This window comes from Anabrus simplex, chromosome 1 (assembly GCF_040414725.1).
Source record: "Anabrus simplex isolate iqAnaSimp1 chromosome 1, ASM4041472v1, whole genome shotgun sequence".
Taxonomy (NCBI): domain Eukaryota; kingdom Metazoa; phylum Arthropoda; class Insecta; order Orthoptera; family Tettigoniidae; genus Anabrus; species Anabrus simplex.
This window is the reverse complement of record NC_090265.1, coordinates 751,035,044-751,056,909: the sequence shown is the minus strand read 5'-3', so window position 1 is coordinate 751,056,909 and position 21,866 is coordinate 751,035,044. Positions and strand designations below refer to the sequence as shown.

Genomic DNA, 21,866 nt, shown 5'->3' with positions numbered 1-21,866 from the left:
TTTCGATCTGTATAAAAGGATGTACCAATGCTAAGACTGTGATAGCAGTGGAATGGCCATTCCATATGTTCATGTTCTCAACACCTATGATAACAATAACAAGGGGCTCAAATTGTTACAGACTCGAACATAAAGCTTGATGACTGCAAGAAATATGTCCGTTGTTACAAGCAGTATTGAGAAACTATATACACCGTCAACAACACAAACAGCAAATTTTAGGAAACTGTCCACAATACAAACAGTACAGTAAACGTTTTCCTGCAAGTGCCAAGAAATGACAAATTCCACGTTAACATTAGATACGCCATATTCATGAGCCTGTATATCAACATTCTTAGCACTGGTTTCATATACAACATAATAAATTGCCTTTCATAAAAAAAATAACGGGTATGTTATACACAAAGAATAATGCTGATATTAAAAATATATATAACAAAACACACTTATCCATAGCATCAGTGGAATTTCTTTGCTTTTCTTCTTTCTTTATCGGTGTTGTATTAACAGAAACCCGGTCTCTTCAGTGTCTTACTTTTGTTTAAAGCGTCCATTGGAATAAAAGAACGGCTTCTCACGAAGCAACTTGCAAGCTCATAAATTTCGGAGAATGTCTTTTTCAGGATATCCGTAAGGTTTGTGATGATGTTAGAACCCTCTTTCAGTTCTTTCCCGTGGTAAAATTGAAACTACCGAGCTCGATAGCTGTAGTCGCTTAAGTGCGGCCAGTATCCGGTATTCGGAAAATTGGGTTCGAACCCCACTGTCGGCAGCCCTGAAGATGGTTTTCCGTGGTTTCCCATTTTCACACCAAGCAAATGCTGGGGCTGTAACTTAATTAAGGCCACGGGCGCTTCCTTCCTACTTCTAGCCCTTTTCTGTCCCATCGTCGCAGTAAGACCTATCTGTGTTGGTGCGACGTAAAGCAACTTGCAAAAAAAAAAAAAAAAAAAAAAAAAAAAGGAATCTTTTTGAAATTTAATTTCCACCCCTTGTAGTTTGACCTGTTTTCTCTCCGTAATTACTTTCTATATCGAGGTTCTTCTTTATCCTAAAAGCTATATAGCCAGTGAAGTCTTCAAGCAGCTCCTTGGTTTCACGACTCCCCTCGAGCTGTTTTACTAGATCTTCAAGGGCTTTAACGAACCCTTGCTCATCCTCCAATAAAAAATAGGATGTTGTGGGCTCAACGCTGGCCTTAGACTGGCACACGATATCCGAGTTTTGATCGAGTTCATCAGTACATATTTGGACGTAATATTTCATAATCTTCCGGAGAACAGTTGCAATTTCTTATCGCCTTGGAAGCATTGAGGCTAGAAGCAATGATTTCACCTTTCGCGTCACAGCTGTCGGAAGAGGATCGTCATAAAGCCTTCCGAACCCTCGAAGCTGAGAAAGATAGCTTTCGATAATGTCTTGATTACTTGTGCCGCCATTTATTTACGTCAGTGGTTTTAGGAAATTCATGAAAGTGTATGTTTCGTTCCTTCGCGTGCCTGCTATGATTTGTGCAGCCTGCAATGGCATGACAAAGCATACTGAAAAGTGTACATTATTACTGCTTTTTACGTTTTATCTTATAAAATAAACACACACGGTTTCTTATACACCACAGATATGTTACTATCGTGTATTATTAGCACCTAACGTCTGCGTGCACAGCGATTCTTACTCGAACTACCTCTACCTCACTCAGAGCAGATTCAACGCGAGGGTCCTGCGTGACGTCACAGCTCTGCTTTGCCACTGCGCACCTCTCTCGTGATCCCTACCTTGTATTCTACGTACCTTGCCCTCATCCAAGTCGCTCTAGCCCGGCGTGCACGTCTATGCTGTGGAGTCAATGGTAGTCTTCTGAGCGGACGCCGGGAGTGCAGGCCTCCTTCAACCAATCGACGGGAAATTGTTCTGGTCGATATTGGAACAGCCAGGGTGTCTTGTAAATGCTGAAGAATGGCGGTTGACGTGGCGTGCGGGGCTGCCACCGCTTGGCGGCGGATGCGCCGTTCCTCGCGTGCTGACGTCACTCGAGCTGCGCCTGGACCCCTCGCACGTGCCACATGTCCCTGCGCCAAACATCTTCGCCACAGGCGCTGCACCGTGGACACATCCCTATGGGTATCGGCTGCGATTTGACGAAGCGACCAACCTGCCCTTCTCAGCCCGATCACCATACCCCTCGTAAAGTCGTCTGTCTGCTGGAAATGCCTCCGTTGACGGTGGCCTGGCATTCTTAGCTATACACGTGTCCTGTGGCACACGACAACACGTTCTACAATGACTGTCGGCTGAGAAATCACGGTACGAAGTGGGCCATTCGCCAACGCCGTGTCCCATTTATCGTTCGCTACGTGCGCAGCACAGCGGCGCATTTCACATCATGAGCATACCTCAGTGACGTCAGTCTACCCTGCAATTGGCATAAAGTTTTGACCACTCCTTCCTGGTGTTGCATTTGCTCTGTCAGTCAGTGTATATGATTGCAATAACAAGGAGGCTCTAATAGTTACAGACTCGCACATTAAAGCTTGATGACTGCAAGAAATATGTCCGTTGTTACAAGCAATATTGGGAAACTATATACACTGTCAACAACACAAACAGCAAATGTTAGGAAACTGCCCACAACACAAACAGTACAGTAAAGGTTATCCTCCAAGTGCCTTTCATAAACAATAACAGGTATGTTATACACAAAGAATAATGCTCCTTTTTTTAAAAAAATCGCCGAGCTTGATAGCTGCAGTCGTTTAAGTGCGGCCAGTAACCAGTATTCGGGAGATAGTGGGTTTGAATCCCACTGTCGGCAGTACTGAAGATGGTTTTCCGTGGTTTACCATTTTCACACCAGGCAAATGCAGGGGCTATACCTTAATCAAGGCCACGGCCGCTTCCTTAACTGTCCTAGCCCTTTCCTGTCCCATCGTCGCCATAAGACTTATCTGTGTCGGTGCGACGTAAAGCCAATAGAAAAACACACTTATCTATAGCATCAGTGGAATTTCTTTGCTTTTCATCTTTTTTATCGGTATTGTGTTGTATTAACTGAAAGCCGGTCTCTTGAATGTCTTTCTTACTTTTTTAAAACGTCCATTCGAATAAAAGAACGGCTTCTCACGAAGCAACTTGTAAGCTCATAAATTTCGCGGAATTTCTTCTTCAGTATATCCGTAAGATTTGTGATGATGTTAAAACCCTCTTTCAGTTCTTTCCCGTGGTAAAATTTGAACTACTGTGGTGTGTCATCTCTCTGTAGGCTGCATCAAACTGTCTCTAGACGTTTCTGAAATCTAATTTCCACCCGTTGTATGTTGACCTGTTTTCTATATCGAGGTTCTTCTTCTTTACCCTAAAAGCTATATAGCCAGTGAATTCATCAAGTAACTCATCACGATCCTTGGTTTTGGGACTGTCCTCGAGCTGTTTTACTAGCTATTGAAGGGCTTTGACGAACCCTTGCTCATCCTCCAGTAAAGAATAGGATGTTGTGGGTTCAACGCTGGCCTTTTTTTTTACGATATTTGTTCGTGGCGTCGACCTCTGTAGATCTTTTGCCGCTACATTCAGCATATGATAGGAACCTGCGGGTAAGTGTAATTGCGGAAGTGTAGTGTTGGATGTGAGGAAAGGAAGGTTAAGGACGACACAGACACCCAGTTCCCAGGCCAGGGATATTAATCATTTACAATTGAAAATCCCTGACCCGGCCGGGAATCGAACCCGTGGACGCCGGGTAACAGGTGGACGCGTTGCCCCCCGATATCAGAGTTTTGATCGAGTTCATCAGTAGCATGTAACATATTTGGACGTAATATTTCATAATCTTCCAGAGAACAGATGGAATATCTTATCGCCTGGAAACCATTGAGGCTGAGAATCAATGATTTTAACTTTTGCGTCACAGCTGTCGGAAGAGGATGGTCATAAAGTCTTCCGAACCCTCGAAGCTGAGAAAGATAGCTTTCGATAATGTCTTGATTACTTTTATCACCATTTATTTAGGCCAGTGGCTTTAGGGAATACATAGAAGTGTATGTTTCGTTCCTTCGCGTGCCTGCTATGTTTTATACAGCCTGCACTCGCATGACAAACCATACTGAAAAGTGTACACTATTACTGATTTTTACGTTTCATCACATAAAACAAACACACACGATTTCTTATACACCACAGATATATTACAATCGTGTATTAGTAGCACCTAGCTTCTGCGACCACAGCGATTCTTATTCGAACTACCTCTACCTCATTCAGGGCAAATTCAACGCGAGGGTCCTGCGTGACGTCACAGCTCTGCTTTGTTACTGCGCACCTCTCTCGTGATCCCTACCTTGTATTCTACGTACCTTCAAGGAATACAAAGCCTGCTCATTCGCAGTGCACTCTTCAGAAACAGTGTCCGCCTGGAAGTGTGCGTCTTGACCACTGCGGCGCTAGTATACCACCTCACATCAGCACTCACTGGAATTGCTAACGGGAGTTAAAACCAGCACAAATTTACTTCTACACTACACTTCCTGTATACGTTACTGAGCAGAATGAAGTAGAAAATAATAAATGTTCACCTTTCACCCCTAGGAATTCAATTCATTTATGTCTGGCATTTAAAAGGATATAAGGTCTGTACTAGTTATTTTCACGACCGCACCGTAGATTTTCAGTGGAAAGGAACGACTTTAACCATGTTCCTTTATATTTTCTTCTCATAAATTGTTTTTTCTCAAGAAGTATTCTCGGCGATACTCATCTGTCATGCCATTAGCGTAGTTAGTGACAGAAGGGCGCAGAAACTTCTGCAGTATTATTCTGCTTAGGTCCTCAGGATGATCACTTTTCCCATACTGTAGAGTAGGATTTTTAGCAACATGAGGCAAACGTATTTCGGTTAATGTTTGTGCTATTTTTGGACTGCCCAGCGTTAACGATATCATTTCGTCCTTTACTTGCCCCAGGTTCATCAGCAGTGAAACAAAACTTGGCTTTGGATACCTGAGACCACCTCTGTTTTTTTATTTTTATTAATGACGTTAGTGGAGATTGACTCTGGATACTACTAATTTTATCAACACACACTTGACATGGCTTGTTGTCTATGACAACTGTTACCAAATACCCTCCGATATATGCCATTGCAGCACACGACATAGAAACGCATGGTGCTCCTTCGGTTTCCTTTTCGATGCTTTCCAATTGTGTTTAAAATTTCTTGATAACTCAGGATTCGTTGCTACCGGTTCATCCGCGTGTGCGATTTGTTCACTAACGGTTGCAAAAGTTGGAAAAGATACTTTTTTTTTTCGAAAAATAAGAAAACCATTTAGACGCTTATAAAAACCATTTATTCCTTTTCTGGTTATTTTTCACGACAAACTGAAAGGCAAAAAGGTACTACTTATATATTATGTCACTTTACGTTCCACAACTATTCCTCTCTTCCTCCTGCATAGATGAGCACATTAACTTACGCTACGCGATAACAATGGGTAGCTGCAGTCTTCGAATATTCAAAGGTTCAAATCACAGTTTCGACACTGGCAATTCTCAATGTGAGTTTCATGTAGAGTATACCACGGAAATAATGAATGTATGAGAGAGCCTACAAGTCCTGGGGTACCTACTCCAATATTTGTGCCAAATACCATGACCATTAAACCTAAGGAGTCTGGCATTGCTTATACCTTCTCAAATAATATGCTAATGTTGACGGATCATGACTGTAACTACTAAATATTTTCATTCCTCCCCTGAAGAGGGAGGCGGGCTTCCTAGACGGTGGCACCGTCTCTCGGGCCGGGAGATTTATATCGAAGATAATAGGATTATCATCAGAACAGGAGTAATAATAAGAAACCTACTTTTTTGCCGACACATGGTATGCGTATTTACTGTACCATACCTTGTCCGCTTATAGCTTTAATCCATAATTCCCTAGTTGGCTCTTGGCAAGTTAATTCATGGAAACTAGTTCCAGGAACTTCATTTCTATTGCCTCTTTTACAAAACGGTACGCAACAGTACACCATTGTAATACATTTGATGTATTTTAACAAAAGGACATCACCAGTAAGCATGCAACGTGTAGAAATACCGCCAACCGTGGTGTCCATATGAGTTTGAATTGCAGCGCCTGTAGCGGCAGATATAGAATTCACAGGGCGGCAGCTATGAGTGGCTATTGGGCAGGCCTTGTATTCCTTGCAGGCTAAGCTCGTAGGCAACGGTCTGGATGACATAACGAGCCCAAATCTCTTGCAAGAAGAAGAAGTAGGAGAAGTAAAAGAGGAAGAAGAAGTAATTCTCTTCATATCTTCATGTTTTTGTTTCTCTTTGGTTCACACATTCTCTTTGCTTTGGTCGTCACTCGTCACGTCTCAACATTGTTCACACACGTGTTTATAAGTGCAGTATGTCTTTGCAAGATAAAGTTTTGTTGCGAAAACTAAAGAAAAGGGAGAAGAAAAAGAAATTAAAATTACTTCAAATGAAAGAAGAGGAAAATAAACAAAGAGGTACACCGTTGACGAGCCGAGCTGAAAGGATACAAGTTGACGGATGTCTAGCCACTTTGGTATGATGTGTATGGCCCTTCTTGAAAATAACCTATTTCCATGAAGGACCCTACGCGAATTATTTTTGTCAAATGGTGTATTGCTCATATGATTCCCATAATCATATTCGCAGTCTAATTCTATCGAAGTTTAACCGCAACATATAGTGTTGAAATCTAGGATTTTGGATATCCTCATGCTTTAGGTGAAGTTAGGTTTGATGGGAGACAAAGAGACATGTGTATTGTATGTTACCAGACAAATGGAGGATGGCATGTGCAGTAGAGGGATATGTTCGATTAATTTCCAACTACTTTGAAATCATTTACGAGAAATTAGGTAAACAGTTGATTGTAAATCTTCTACCTGGGCAACAGCCCTAGGTTTGCATATTGCTCCAATTTATCGTCTTGAATTCCATATTACGATTCTTCCTAATTTTGAAAATGCCATTCTAGCTTATTCATCTACTGGTTATGTAGCGCATACGTATCTACGAAATGTCACTGTAATATTTGTCCCAAATGGAACAATAATTCCTTTTAAACAAATGAAGTGAAAAATCTGCGGTAAATTAAAAACCGTAGTTACTAGAGAAATAGGCTATGTATATGTACTTGTGGCCTGTAGACAGGACTCCCTTATGTTGTATTCCACTGCTCGTGCCGTCTTTTATTTCTTTCTTGAGGTCCAGGGCTAGCACCGACGAATGGGAGTGCTATGCCTGTGAATTCTCATTATGTTTGTCCATATGACTAGCGCGGGCAGTTCAAACAGCAAAATAGCATGATCCCTGGACCAATAAATATACCACTTTTTTGTTGAAAGGAAAATAGTATGATCCCTGGACCAATACGAATGAGCAACATAAAGAAAACAACACCTTATTAATGCAAACAACTTCAGTGAGCAAAGTCATCATACACGAAAGTGTTGGACAAACAAAACACATTGGAAGCATTCTGACGTAGCAGAAAAAAATATAGTAGTTAGGTAGTAAAGTATGTATCCATATCATTCTCTGCAAGAAAAATATTTCATACTGTTTCTGAATTTCTGCAGATTTTTGACTTTATTTGTGTAAAAGCAATTATTATGTTCCATTTGGGACATTTCGTAGATAGGTATGCGCTACGTTACCCGTCTACTAATATTATTCCACATCATCTCTCCATTGTCAACTCGGAACATACTGCATAGTTGAGCAGCTCGTCTCCTTATTCGTAAGTCTTCCCAGAAGTTAGCAGCATTTTTGGATGTTGTTTTGCTAGCCGGATAGCATGTTGGAATCATAGAAAAATAATGTTTTATGATACCTGAAATAGCAGAGATGAGAGATCCTTTCTCAGTGCTTGCCTGGGACCCACCAATGCACCCCAGAAGGTATTCGTATTTATATAAAGAAAATAAAACCGCACAGCCTGAAAGTACAAAATGCAACAATATTCCTTGATACTATTGGCCAGCTATGATCAGCTATTGTGAAGGCAGTGTTCATATTGTCTGCAATAGAGCTTGCATGATATGTGGCCGCAGGGTTACCACATTTATAAAAATAAAACAAACACTGAGATTTATACAGACATAGTGGCTCCAGCAGCTTTAACTGCAGCTTATACATTGTGTCCCACATGCTAATAAGGGCAGGTTATTGATCATTAATTCACATTCTGACTGGTTTCCAGGTCAGTCTCTTGTCACAAAACTGTTTAAGAAGCTCTTGGAGCCACACTCCTTTCTATGATCAGAATGCATACTGTCCGGATGGCAAGAAAAAAAAAAAAATAGCTAACCTGTAGGCCTATTTTGTGTTTGTCATTCATCTTTCATGTTATTTAATAGCTGTGTATAATGCACCTATGTTGGCCAGCCTGTTCATTGCGTTGTGTGGTCGCTGGAGCTGCTGCCTTGTTGGATCTGTAACCTATATTTTATGATCTGGTGACCAAAATTTTACCCATTTTTTGTAACTCTATTGTGTTGGGAATCAACATGGACAAATTGTGCTGCTTTCCTTTAGATCCATACTGAGCAAATTGGCCATACGGTTAGGGTTGCGTAGCTGTCAGCTTCGTAAGTTATGAGATAGTGGGTTTGAACCCCACTGTCAACAAGCCCTGAAGATGGTTTTCCGTAGCTTTCCGTTATCACAACGGGCAATTGCTGAGGGCTGTACCTTAATTAAGGCCACAGTTGCTTCCTTCCTACTCTTAGTCCTTTCCTATCCCATCATTGCCAGAAGGTCTGTGTCGGTATGACATTAAGCAAAATAAAAAGAAATTACTTTTTTGAGAACCTTGTGAACCTACAGAATATTTATATTCTGGAGAGATGTAAACAGAATTGTAACACTAGGCTAGAGTAGAACAGAATAAAATATTCTACTCCCATTTCATTCCACCTGAACAAATATTACTTTCATTATACTTTCATTACCAGTTTTTCATGGTTAGTTCAGACTCCATAACTTTCTGACATTCCAGTTGGGATGATTGATTTTTCCTGAGAGGTCTAGATGAAAGTTAGATTTTTATGGGAATAAAATGTGGCAAAGGAGCAAAAGCGTGAGGTGGGGGAGAGTGCTAAACGGTGCTGACATTTGAGTTAGGTTGCAGAAAGGAGCTGCCAATGAGGAAAGCTGCAACCAAAACACAGTTCAGATTGTCTGTCACATGTTTTCCTTCTCAGACAAGTCAATTTGAATATTTTAATAGTAAAAAATTATTAAGGTGCAGCACCTAAAATTCCTAGCTCTAGTAAGTCTGAAGGAGGCTACAATTTCCTGTCTTGGAATCATTTTGGTAATTGGTGCAGTAATGATGATGTCTCCCCTTCTCCTCCCAAGCATCCTATTGCATGGAGTGCTATCAGGGCTGCCAACACATGGTGATACTTCCCAAGTGAAGGGTATCACACTTAGCTTTCTGCTTATGTTCCACTGTTGCTTGGACCCTTGCCTAAAACACTAGTAATTCGTGCCTCTTCGCCAGTCCTCAGATTGTAAAAGAAAGTTGGCATGGAATCGTCCATGCATTTTCAATCTGTAGGATTGCACTGCCTCTGTATTAACTTGTTAGATGGCAAATAAAAGCTCTACTCTGTTCTCTACAATTTGGTGAATGTCCCACTGCTTAGAGCTGGCTGCTTGTTTTCTACCCATCAGTACGTAAGCTACTTTTGTATTAAGAAGTAAACAAAATTGCATAAATAATCATAATTGATAGGAAGGAATATTTTAAGAATGTATTAGAGACAGAACAATGCAAGAAACTTACGAAAACAACTTTTAAAAAAATCACCCTGAAAATTTTCACACTCCACCACAGACGCCCATAATGATTGTCAAAGTTAAGCGTCAGTGTGACAAAATCTAGCCAACCTGGGGAACCTGTCTCGCCTGCTGAGTGGATTCCAAGGATCGCTGCTGTGCAAACCGTGCTAGGTGCTTCCATTTCGGAAGTTATATGAAACAGCTTATTACACGATTTCCCCCAATCTTATCTAGAAAGAAACAACACTCGGAAAATGAGTTTGCAAAGTAATTTTTCAAGGGACAATTCATCGGTGCTCATTTAAAATAGAGTACGTAAGAAACAATCTAGCAGTAAATCAAAATTGCATCACAGTTAGCTACTCGGTTATTTTACATTTATTGTAAAAAAAATAAATAAAAAAAGTCGAAATATTTATTTTGGTAAACACTAAGATGACTGGATAATGGGAAATGATGTTGATGATAGGATGACATAAACAAACCAGCATTTGGAAAGTAGTGGGTTCGAACCCCACTGTCGGCAGCCCTGAATATGGTTGCTTCCTTCCCACACCTAGCCCTTTTCTGCCCTATCGTCGCCATAAGACCTATCTGTGTCTTTGTGACGTAAAGCAACTTGGAAAGAAAAAAAACTCAAACACCTACCTAGAAGGAGCAGTCTGGCCATTTTTACTCATAATACTTGTAATTCATTTTTTTGGTTTAATATTATGCATTATTCCAGCCTAGTGCTGTTTAAGGTTACCAGTGTGTTGTGATCACCATTTTATACAAACAATTTAGAAAAATAATATTAATAAATACAGGACAAAAGATCAAGCGTAGTTCTTGTTATGAGAAACTAATTGCATCTCTGACTTGTGTTGAATCAAATCCACCAACTTCGCCAAAACCCTTAACGGTACTGAACACTTCCAGAATATGGTCCACATACATATTTGTTGTGAATCTTAGCACCCTACAGTCTGACAGGTCTTCCTTGGGCGTAAGAGCAGGCCCTTTTTCTGACCGCTTATACGCACAAGAACTTGAAAAGAAATTAATGTCGGGTAACATTTTCTCATGTTATCTCTCTGTAAAGGATCAAGGCATTGATACCAGTAACATCATGCAGTTTCACCTATGGAAATGCATTTTACATTAAACTTGCTTTGCTTTTGCTCTTTTATGGTTATATTGAGAAAGGGAGAGAATAGTTGTGTGTGTGTGTGTTAGTGCACATACGCCAGTGTACATTGATTACAATTTCCGTATTTCAGAACTGGAAGAACTTCAAGAAAGCCAGTCAGGGGAAGAAAAGATTACTCTGGTTATGAAGGACACTGTTAATGGTATTGGAAGGAAAAGAAGTTTGGAAGACAGTGAAAACCACGTCAAAAGTAAGGAAAATTCATGCATTGGTTTTTGATGTCATATACTGTAGTTCTTACATTTCAAGATCCACCGTCATGTTACTTTTTGGCATTGCTGAAAAAAAGTTTACATAAACTGTTCATTAGGTTTGTCAGGAATAGATCAAGTATGCTTCTAGAAAACAAAATTGTTCTGCTACCGGTAGTTAATTTCAAACAAACAAACAAACCCCATGATGCTACAGCCTACCAGCAGCAGATTTTGAGGTGATGCATGCTCAGCGTGATGAATCCTCTTGGCCGTTATTCGTGGCTTTCTAGACTGGGGCCACTACCTCGCTGTCGAATAGCTCCTCCATTGTAATCACGCAGGCTGAGAGGACCTCAGACCAGCCTTCAGATCCAAATAAAAATACTTCACCCATCCAGGAGTCGAACCGTAGGTCTCTGCGTGAGAGGCAGGTATACTACCCCTACACTGCGGGCCCGGTCGATTTGATTTAACTTCTCTGAATGAAGTTGGCATTAAGGGTTTTAAAAAGTTTTTATTTTTCTACAAATGTGATTCTCCTACTCTACATAAGTAATTGGAAAGGAACAAACAGGTGTCGAATTAAGTCTTGTATATAGAGGGAGCAAGCGGCTACGCCGTTTGAGTCTCGTATAGCGGGATATAGTGGGTTCGAACCCCACTGTTGGCAGGCCTGAAGATAGTTTTTCTTTCTTGGTTTCCTATTTTATACACTAGGCAAATGCTGGGGCTGTACCTTAAACAAGACCACGGTTGATTCCTTTGCATTTCTGGCGGTTTCCTGTCCCACGTCGCCATATGACCTATCTGTGTCGGTGTGACGTAAAGCAAATTGTAAAAAATAGGAATACAGAATAAACACCAGGTCAGTGTTTATCTTTCCTTGTTTTTATTCTTATTCTACACTTCTGACATGAAGACTGAAGATCTGTCCATTAGTGTTGAAGAAGGAAGGCAGAAACAAGCTCGTCAGGGGCTGTGGAGAACTGAGATTGTTGAGGAGAAAGAGTCAGCTGTGTACGAAGATATGCAGATTGTTCTTGTTTTTGTCTCCTCCCACTATGTTCCTCTCTCTTTATATGTCTTGATTACCCCCTGTGGATGGGGGGACTCAGACGAATACAGCCACGGTATCCCATGCCTGTTGTAGAGGCGACTAAAAGGGGCGACCAAGGGATGTTTACATTAGAACCATGAGACTACTTTTGCTTAGTACCACCACACAGGGAGCAGCATGGGTCGCTTTTACTTGCGCGTAGTACCATTATGTTAGGTACCAAATAGGTTTGTGATTAGTAGCACGCAGGAGCACCGTGCGGTCAGCCCCCCACTTAGTGTGTTCTGTTGGCTTTTACAGTGCCTGTGATTAGTACCACTATATGAGCAACACCATAGTTCTGGCTTGCCTATGATTAATACCCACTATATGAGGAACACCATGGGATAGTATAAGTCCCTGTGGTTAGTACACTTATTTGATGAACACCATTTGCATTGCCTGTAAGTGGTGCTGCAATGTGCGAAACACCATAGGTCTGTATTACATGTGCGAATTTCATTACCTGTTAGTAGTACCATAATGTTTGGAATACCCTGAGTCTATCTAACATACTTGCAAATAAACAATCAACATTGGAGAAAAAACTAGAAATGCTAAGGTAGGATGCAATAATAGGTAGAAACCAATCCTCTTCTTCCCCGATCCAGAGAACCAATTCGACACATAACAGAGATCCATTGACACAGTTTCATGTTCCAGTCATTAACCTTTCCAAGGTCAACTTGAACAAAGAGGAAAGATTCATTCTTGAGAAAGGTCCCTAACATAATTGGCCGGACACTAACCCCTTAACGCCTTTAGGCGTCAACAGCTGTCGCATGAGTATTGGATTGGGCGCCTTTAGGCGTTCTTGTACTTCTAAATGTGTTCTTACGTAGGGTTAGCTTCCTATAGGCGTCTGACTATTCTTTATCACTTCTGCCATCTACTATCGTAATTTAAAACAAATTCCATTCATATTAGATGTGATTATTGCTGTCCTATTGATTTTTATCCGGTCTCACGCCAGTCGGGTAGTTCGCGCCTAGGCGGCAGTCCAACAGCTGTCTTGTGTTGCCTCGTACAGTCCGCGCCAAATTCTTTGTAAAGAATTTACTTGTGTATATGTACATTGAATTAACTAAATTTGCGAGTTGTTGTTGTTACTACGATACATTTGTTCTGTGAACTCCATTGTCCATGTTCTGATAACTTTTTGTAAATTGGTCTGTATATGATGGTAAACTATTCCTTGTGACGTGAAAATGGCTTGGGTATGAAAGACGTTGAATTATCTGAGAATCCGCTGACCGGATGTAGGAATCACTCAAGAAAACGTTGTGTTGTGTGCCTGTCAAACCAGAGGCGATGGGAAACTGTCTACTACTGTGAGGAATGTGACGTGGCACTTTGTGCTTGCCCTTGCTTCCGTATTTACCACAATGTGCGCAATTTCTGAATGACCTATGAACCAGAAAGTATGTAGAACCTATTGATGCATATCTGAAACCTTGAAAACTTTCATCATAATAATGAAAGGAACACTTTTTAAATTCACTTTTGTATGAAAACACTGTGTATATACGTATATATTTACGGGTTTACAAGAAAAATGGTAATAACATAATGCTATTGAATTTTTACTATATCACTCATAATTTAAATAAATCAAGTAAAAAAATATTTTTCTGTTGAGTTTTTACATATACGCCGGCCCGTGGTGTAGGGGTAGCGTGCCTGCCTCTTACCCGGAGGCCCCGGGTTCGATTCCCAGCCAGGTCAGGGATTTTTACATGGACCTGAGGGCTGGTTCGAGGTCCACTCAGCCTTCGTGATTAGAATTGAGGGGCTATCTGATGGTGAGGTAGCGCCCCCTGTCTTGGAAGCCAAGAATAATGCCGAGGGGATTCGTCGTGCTGACCACACGACACCTCGTAATCTGCAGGCCTTCGGGCTGAGCAGCGGTCGCTTGGTAGGCCAAGGCCCTTCAAGGGCTGTAGTGCCATGGGGTTTGTTTTTGTTTTTTGTATTTACATCTGCCACACGCTACTGTACCCATTTCAAAAGTGCGCGTTGCGCTGAATAATTACCCACTGGCTGGTTGATGTTATGAAACTATTCCCCAGTTAAGGGGTTAATCAAGCTAAAGTAACTAAAAATCTTATCATAGAAGCAGAAATCATGCTCGGAAAATTGACACACGACTTGCAAGACGAGGTCAGAATAGAAGTAAAAAAACAGCTTAACAAAATGGTTATTAATAATATTAATAATGTTTGTGGGTTACTGTAGTCACGTCCTAGTTCGTGAACCATGGGCAACGGCTGAGTGGCCTAGTAAGTGGTCCTGAGAGTCGGGATACCAGTTGCTATGGAATGGGAGTGGGCATCTCGGACATATTCTGAGTCGTGGCCCTCCTTGTGCTCAGGCGGCTAGAACTACACAATTCACCGGTGGTCCATAACCCGTTAGAGGAGAGATCCTCACTTGGACTATGTGCAAGTAGGGCAGCATCCTGCTTCATGAATATACCGAGCTCAGAACACTTTAAGCAAGCCTCGGACCTATGGGAGTAATGGAGTCCCACTCCCATTTGACAGGCGAGGGACTCCTTGGAAACAACTTGGCGAACGAAATGGAATTCGATGGGGAGCTATCAATATTAATGGGGCTTATGGAAGAAAGAAGGTAGAACTTGCTGAGTCAGCAAAGAGGATGCATCTGGATGTGCTAGGAGTAAATGATATTCGGGTAAGGGGAGAAAAGGAGGAAGAGATAGGAGATTATAAAGTGTACTTGACGGGTGTTAGAAAGGGAAGGGCAGAGTCTGGGGTAGGGATCTTTATCAGGAATACCATTGCACGCAACATAGTTTCTGTTAGGCACTTAAGTGAGCGAATGATGTGGGTAGATTTGTCAGTGGGAGGAATTAGGACAAGAATTGTGTCCGTGTATTCACCATGTGAGGGTGCAGATGAGGATGAAGTTGACAAGTTTTATGAAGCATTGAGTGACATTGTGGTCAGGGTAAGCAGCAAGGATAGAATAGTGCTAATGGGCGATTTCAATGCGAGAGTTGGGAATAGAACTGAAGGATACGAAAGGGTGATTGGTAAATGTGGGGAAGATATGGAAGCTAATGGGAATGGGAAGCGTTTGCTGGACTTCTGTGCTAGTATGGGTTTAGCTGTTACGAATACATTCTTCAAGCATAAGGCTATTACCGCTACACATGGGAGGCTAGGGGTACCAGATCCATAATAGACTATATCTTAACAGACTTTGAATTCAGGAAATCTTTTAGGAATGTACAAGTTTTTCGGGGATTTTTCGATGATACAGACCATTATCTGATCTGTAGTGAACTAAGTATCTCTAGGCCTAGGGAAGAGAAAGTGAAATCTGTCTGCAAACGAATAAAGGTAGAAAATCTCCAGGACGAGGAAATTAGACAGAAGTACATGGATATGATTAGTGAGAAGTTTCGAACAGTAGACAGTAAGCAGGTTCAGGATATAGAAAGTGAATGGGTGGCATACAGGGATGCTGTAGTAGAAACAGCAAGGGAATGCCTAGGAACAACTGTGTGTAAAGATGGGAAAAGGCGAACATCTTGGTGGAATGATGAAGTGAGAGCAGCCTGTAAACGTAAAAAGAAGGCTTATCAGCAATGACTCCAAACAAGGGCCGAGGCAGACAGGGATTTGTACGTAGATGAAAGAAACAGAGCGAAACAAATAGTTGTTGAATCCAAAAAGAAGTCATGGGAAGATTTTGGTAATAACCTGGAAAGGCTAGGTCAAGCAGCAGGGAAACCTTTCTGGACAGTAATAAAGAATCTTAGGAAGGGAGGGAAAAAGGAAATGAACAGTGTTTTGAGTAATTCAGGTGAACTCATAACAGATCCCAGGGAATCACTGGAGAGGTGGAGGGAATATTTTGAACATCTTCTCAATGTAAAAGGAAATCATCATGGTGGTGTTGCAAACAGTCAAGCTCATGGGGAGGAGGAAAATGATGTTGGTGAAATTATGCTTGAGGAAGTGGAAAGGATAGTAAATAAACTCCATTGTCATAAGGCAGCAGGAATAGATGAAATTAGACCTGAAATGGTGAAGTATAGTGGGAAGGCAGGGATGAAATGGCTTCATAGAGTAGTCAAATTAGCGTGGAGTGTTGGTAAGGTACCTTCAGATTGGACAAAAGCAGTAATGCACCTATCTATAAGCAAGGGAACAGGAAGGATTGCAACAACTATCGAGGTATCTCATTGATTAGTATACCAGGCAAAGTATTCACAGGCATCTTGGAAGGGAGGCTGCGATCAGTCATTGAGAGAAAGTTGGATGAAAACCAGTGTGGTTTCAGACCACAGAGAGGCTGTCAGGATCAGATTTTCAGTATGCGCCAGGTAATTGAAAAATGCTACGAGAGGAATAGGCAGTTGTGTTTATGTTTCGTAGATCTAGAGAAAGCATATGACAGGGTACCGAGGGAAAAGATGTTCGCTATACTGGGGGACTATGGAATTAAAGGTAGATTATTAAAATCAATCAAAGGCATTTATGTTGACAATTGGGCTTCAGTGAGAATTGATGGTAGAATGAGTTCTTGGTTCAGGGTACTTACAGGAGTTAGACAAGGCTGTAATCTTTCACCTTTGCTGTTTGTAGTTTACATGGATCATATGCTGAAAGGTATAAAATGACAGGGAGGGATTCAGTTAGGTGGAAATGTAGTAAGCAGCCTGGCCTATGCTGACGACTTGGTCTTAATGGCAGACTGTGCCGAAAGCCTGCAGTCTAACATCTTGGAACTTGAAAATAGGTGCAATGAGTATGGTATGAAAATTAGCCTCTCGAAGACTAAATTGATATCAGTAGGTAAGAAATCCAACAGAATTGAATGTCAGATTGGTGATACAAAGCTAGAACAGATCGATAATTTCAAGTATTTAGGTTGTGTGTTTTCCCAGGATGGTAATATAGTAAGTGAGATTGAATCAGGGTGTAGTAAAGCTAATGCAGTGAGCTCGCAGTGGCGATCAGCAGTATTCTGTAAGAAGGAAGTCAGCTCCCAGACGAAACTATCTTTACATCGGTCTGTTTTCAGAGCAACTTTGCTTTATGGGAGCGAAAGCTGGGTGGACTCAGGATATCTTATTCATAAGTTAGAAGTAACAGACATGAAAGTAGCAAGAATGATTGTTGGTACAAACAGGTGGGAACAATGGCAGAAGGGAACTCGGAATGAGGAGATAAAGGCTAATTTAGGAATGAACTCGATGGATGAAGCTGTACGCATAAACCGGCTTCGGTGGTGGGGTCAAGTGAGGCGAATGGAGGAGGATAGGTTACCTAGGAGAATAATGGACTCTGTTATGGAGGGTAAGAGAAGTAGAGGGAGACCAAGACGACGATGGTCAGACTCTGTTTCTAACGATTTAAAGATAAGAGGTATAGAACTAAATGAGGCCACAACACTAGTTGCAAATCGAGGATTGTGGCGACGCTTAGTAAATTCTCAGTGGCTTGCAGACTGAACGCTGAAAGGCATAACAGTCTATAATGATAATGTATGTATGTATAATAATAATAATAATAATAATAATAATTTTATTTTCCCTAAAGGTTCCTTCAAGGATAGAAAACAAACATTAGAACTTAAAAAGAAAATTAAAAACAAAGAGCTTATTGTCACTAAAGCTGATCAGGGCAACGTAACGGTTATCATGCATGAAGGAGATTACATCCAAAAAACAAAAATCATTTTTAACAATGACTATTTTTAAGAAAGACCCGACTAAGTCGTTGCAGAAGCAATTGAAACTAACACTGAAGAAATCGTCTTTCCTCTTTAACAAATTTGCGAAGCAAAAATTAATTAGCATGAACCCGGCCTACCAATGGCTAAAGCGCTGCCAAAAATCCACAAGGCCGGTGTCCCCATTAGGCCAATTATAAATTACAGACCTAGCCCCCTTTATAAACTGGCGCAGTATATCCAAAAATTCCTAAAACAACATTATAGATTCACTGCAAATAAATCCATAAAGAATTCCGTAGAATTGATTAAAGAACTAGGTAAAACTTCGATAACAAGATCACCACACAATACATTCTTTTGATATAGTAAATATTTTTCCAAACATTAAAACTTCAAAATTGCTTCCTATTATTGCCAAGAATTTGAAGAAATATAGTCACCTAAGCAATTTTGAAATCAAAGACTTTATGGCGATTTTAAAATTGTTGGTCAACAACAACTACAGTACTTCACATTTGATCAGATCATTTATAAACAGGATGGCCTTGCAATGGGGTGACCGGCCTCGGGGATCTTGGCAGAGATATATCTAGATTTTTTAGAAGATACGCAAATAATTAAGACAAATTAAGAGTATTCTGTTTTGGTCCAGGTATGTAGACTATTATTTTGTTATTCTGGATGAACGCATATCCGACGCCTCTACCACTCTGAATAATCTCAATACAATAGATACTGATATAAAATTTACTTTGGAATCTGAAATAAAAAAAGTCCATTAATTATCTTTACCTAAAGATCAATAGGCATTCCTCTTCATTTTCTTTTAGCCTTTACAGGAAGCCCACACAAACTTCAGTTACAATATGACAGGATTGAACACACCCTGCAGCTCATAAACGCGCGACCTATAACAGTCTGGCTAATCGCGCATTTAGCGTACCAATGTCCAAGTTAGACTTGGACAAGGAACTGAACATTATTCGATCTAAGGCTAACGGCTTTAAAGATAATTTTATAGAGTGGATAATAAGTAAACTTAAATATCGCCCACCCACAACCCTGACTAAAGATAAACCAGAATCAAAAGAAATCGCGACCTTTAAAAGAGGTTTATAGAGTTACGAACATTTTCAATAAACGTAACATTAGGATTGCGTTCAAAACAGATAACAGAAGTACAGAAATTCTGCATAATGCATCAGCTGTTAATAAGGTCAACCCATACTCTAAATCAGGTGTATATAGGTTCTAATGCAAAGACTGTGGGAGCGGATATATGGGGCAAACTGGACTTAGCTTTAATGTCAGATATCAAGAACACCTCAACGCTGTGAAATACAATAGATTTTCAGCCATAGGCCAACACGTCCATGAATACAAACATAAATTCACAGACATAGATCACGATCTTCAGATCATGGAAACGCTAGCTAAGGGACCGAGGCTTGACATTACTGAAGTATGTCTAATACATTTAGACCAGTATTATAACGCTAACCTAAATTTGAATGAAATTTCCAAGAAACCCAAAGTATGCTTGATTCCATTACTCGACAAGCTAAGAATTCCAGAAAATTAGTCCGTCTTTCAAACACAACAGTTTTTCATAATACTGTCTTCGTCCACAACGCCCCCCGGACCCTCTCCTACATTGTCAACATTCCAGAAACATTCCCCTTGCCTCCCCTACTTCCCCTTCCTTAGCTCTTCATCACATCGCACATGACACGAGCAGACACATTCGTTGTGCTTGCAGTCGCCGCGCAAAGTACATAGCCTTTGAAGTGAGTCAACATGAATATTTTGATTCAATCAGGTTTTTAATATTTATCTCACTTTCTATTAACATTAGGCTTCCATCATTACAGGGTTGTGTTGAACTGAGAGGTTATGCCCGCTTAACAACATCAGGGCAAATAATCAGTTCCAACCACTAGATATACAATATAAGAACCAAGTTTCCATATATCAATAAACATCAGAAGATGGCGCAGCCTAGCAATTTAATGAAAACGACAAGTTTTTTATCCAATAATTGGCCACTAATGCATCTGTGAAATGAACATTTTAACATTTTAGGACTTGATTCAGCTCTAATTTCACGATTTTAAGAATGTAGTTGAACTTTATTTTTATGAGCGTATAAAATATAGATTATTGAAGACAACTCATCACTCAAGAGATGAGATTTTACATTTTTGACTCACAAGGGTTATCTTGTTTGTAAATTAGAGTTGTAAACTTACCATTATATAGATATTAAGGAGTTAAGTATACCAATATGTTATTTTTTATTGTTAGATCTCCAAGTTTCTCTACTTATTATGCAGCTGATGATGGTGCCTAAATGAGCGCCGAAACTAGTTCTGCAATACAATATATGTTGTAAAAACCATCTAACAACAGTGTATTTGTATTGAACAAGGTGGAACCTAAAAGGTTTTTATTTCAATTGTGATACAATACAAATACGGACTTGCGAAGTGGAATTCCTTGAACTTCCAAAGGCAGTATCAGATACCTCTAATGAAAATGATCAGGGAAGTAGGAAGGGTTTACATGATACTTGTATGAGTGTTTATTTTATTTCTCAAATTAAATTTGAAATTTGTTATAAATTAAATTAAGATTTCACAAAGCACTTTTTAAGCCGGATTTAATTTTTTTTTTTTGAAGGAAAATGTAGGGGTCGTCTTAGATTCGGAGAAATACGGTACTTGTAACAATTACAGTCTTAGTCATTTTTACTTGCAATCACCGGGTGAGTTGGCCGTGCGCGTAGAGGCACGCGTCTGTGAGCTTGCATCCGGGAGATAGTAGGTCCAAATCCCACTATCAGCAGCCCTGAAGATGGTTTTCCGCGGTTTCCCATTTTCACACCAGGCAAATGCTGGGGCTGTACCTTAATTAAGGCCACGGCCGCTTCCTTCCAATTCCTAGGCCTTTCCTATCCCATCGTCGCCATAAGAACTATCTGTGTCGGTGCGACGTAAAGCCCCTAGCAAAAAAAAAGTAATAATTTACTTGCAATCATTACTTTTTACAAAGTTTACTTTTGACTTTTAATTTACCTCTTGAAATAAAATTGTAATTGTTACTTTCTAGTAATTGATACGCATTGCACGGTAAAAGGTAAATGTTGATGAAGATATTTTTTTTTTTTTCAGTTCTACTACAGCTTTACCAGTTCTGGATGAGGTATTTTCTTACGTCTCCAGTGCTTCCGAAGACGTTCTTACCCAATGGATGGCGGTAATTCATGGGCGTAGGAGGCGAAAAATTTTAACAACAAAAAATGTATGGAAAATTTTGAAAAATTCATTTAAACGATGAAAATATACCCACATTATCCTCATAACTCGTTTAAGAGTGAAAACCCAAATTTGAAGTGGTCTGAAGACAAAAAATAGATATAATCTCATCATTTTTTCAATGGTAGAATAGCACAAGCGACATTCCATGATTGGTGGTTAATTTTAAGTCCACATTCTTTCTCTAAATATTTAACCGTTAGTCCCCATCAGGCACAAAGCACATTGAATTCACCACGTTTAAATTGTTGAAACCATTTTCTAATTGATGGAGCGTATTCACCATATGTTTCTACCAGCAAACGATGGCTTTCCTGAGCCTATTTCTTTTGATTAAATAAGAAAAGCAATGCGTGCCGCAAAAGTTCTTTTTCAGGCACAAGCGTCGACATGATCACTGTATGATACAACACATATGCTAGCGTTTGATGGACTCAGTTTGTGTGTTGATAGGTTAATGTCAGGCAAACAAACTGATGTATGTGTCAAATTCATACACTGTGTACTGTTTGTTGGACTAGTTAAACCAGAAAAGA

General features: G+C 40.3%; 1 protein-coding gene across 2 annotated transcripts in view; it reads left to right on the top strand.

The window, feature by feature from the left end:
• The first annotated feature begins 6,347 nt into the window (after window positions 1–6,347).
• Window positions 6,348–21,866, top strand: part of pit (pitchoune) — a 330,099-nt gene continuing 314,580 nt past the window's right edge. Inside the window, exons 1-2 of one of the 2 annotated variants that reach the window (XM_068225206.1) lie at window positions 6,348–6,515; window positions 11,088–11,207. In XM_068225206.1, the coding sequence (XP_068081307.1) occupies window positions 6,413–6,515; window positions 11,088–11,207 (223 nt within the window). In that variant the 5' untranslated portion in view covers window positions 6,348–6,412. Of the gene's footprint in view, window positions 6,575–11,087; window positions 11,208–21,866 lie in introns of both variants that reach the window. The other variant, XM_068225207.1, reaches the window with a different exon arrangement.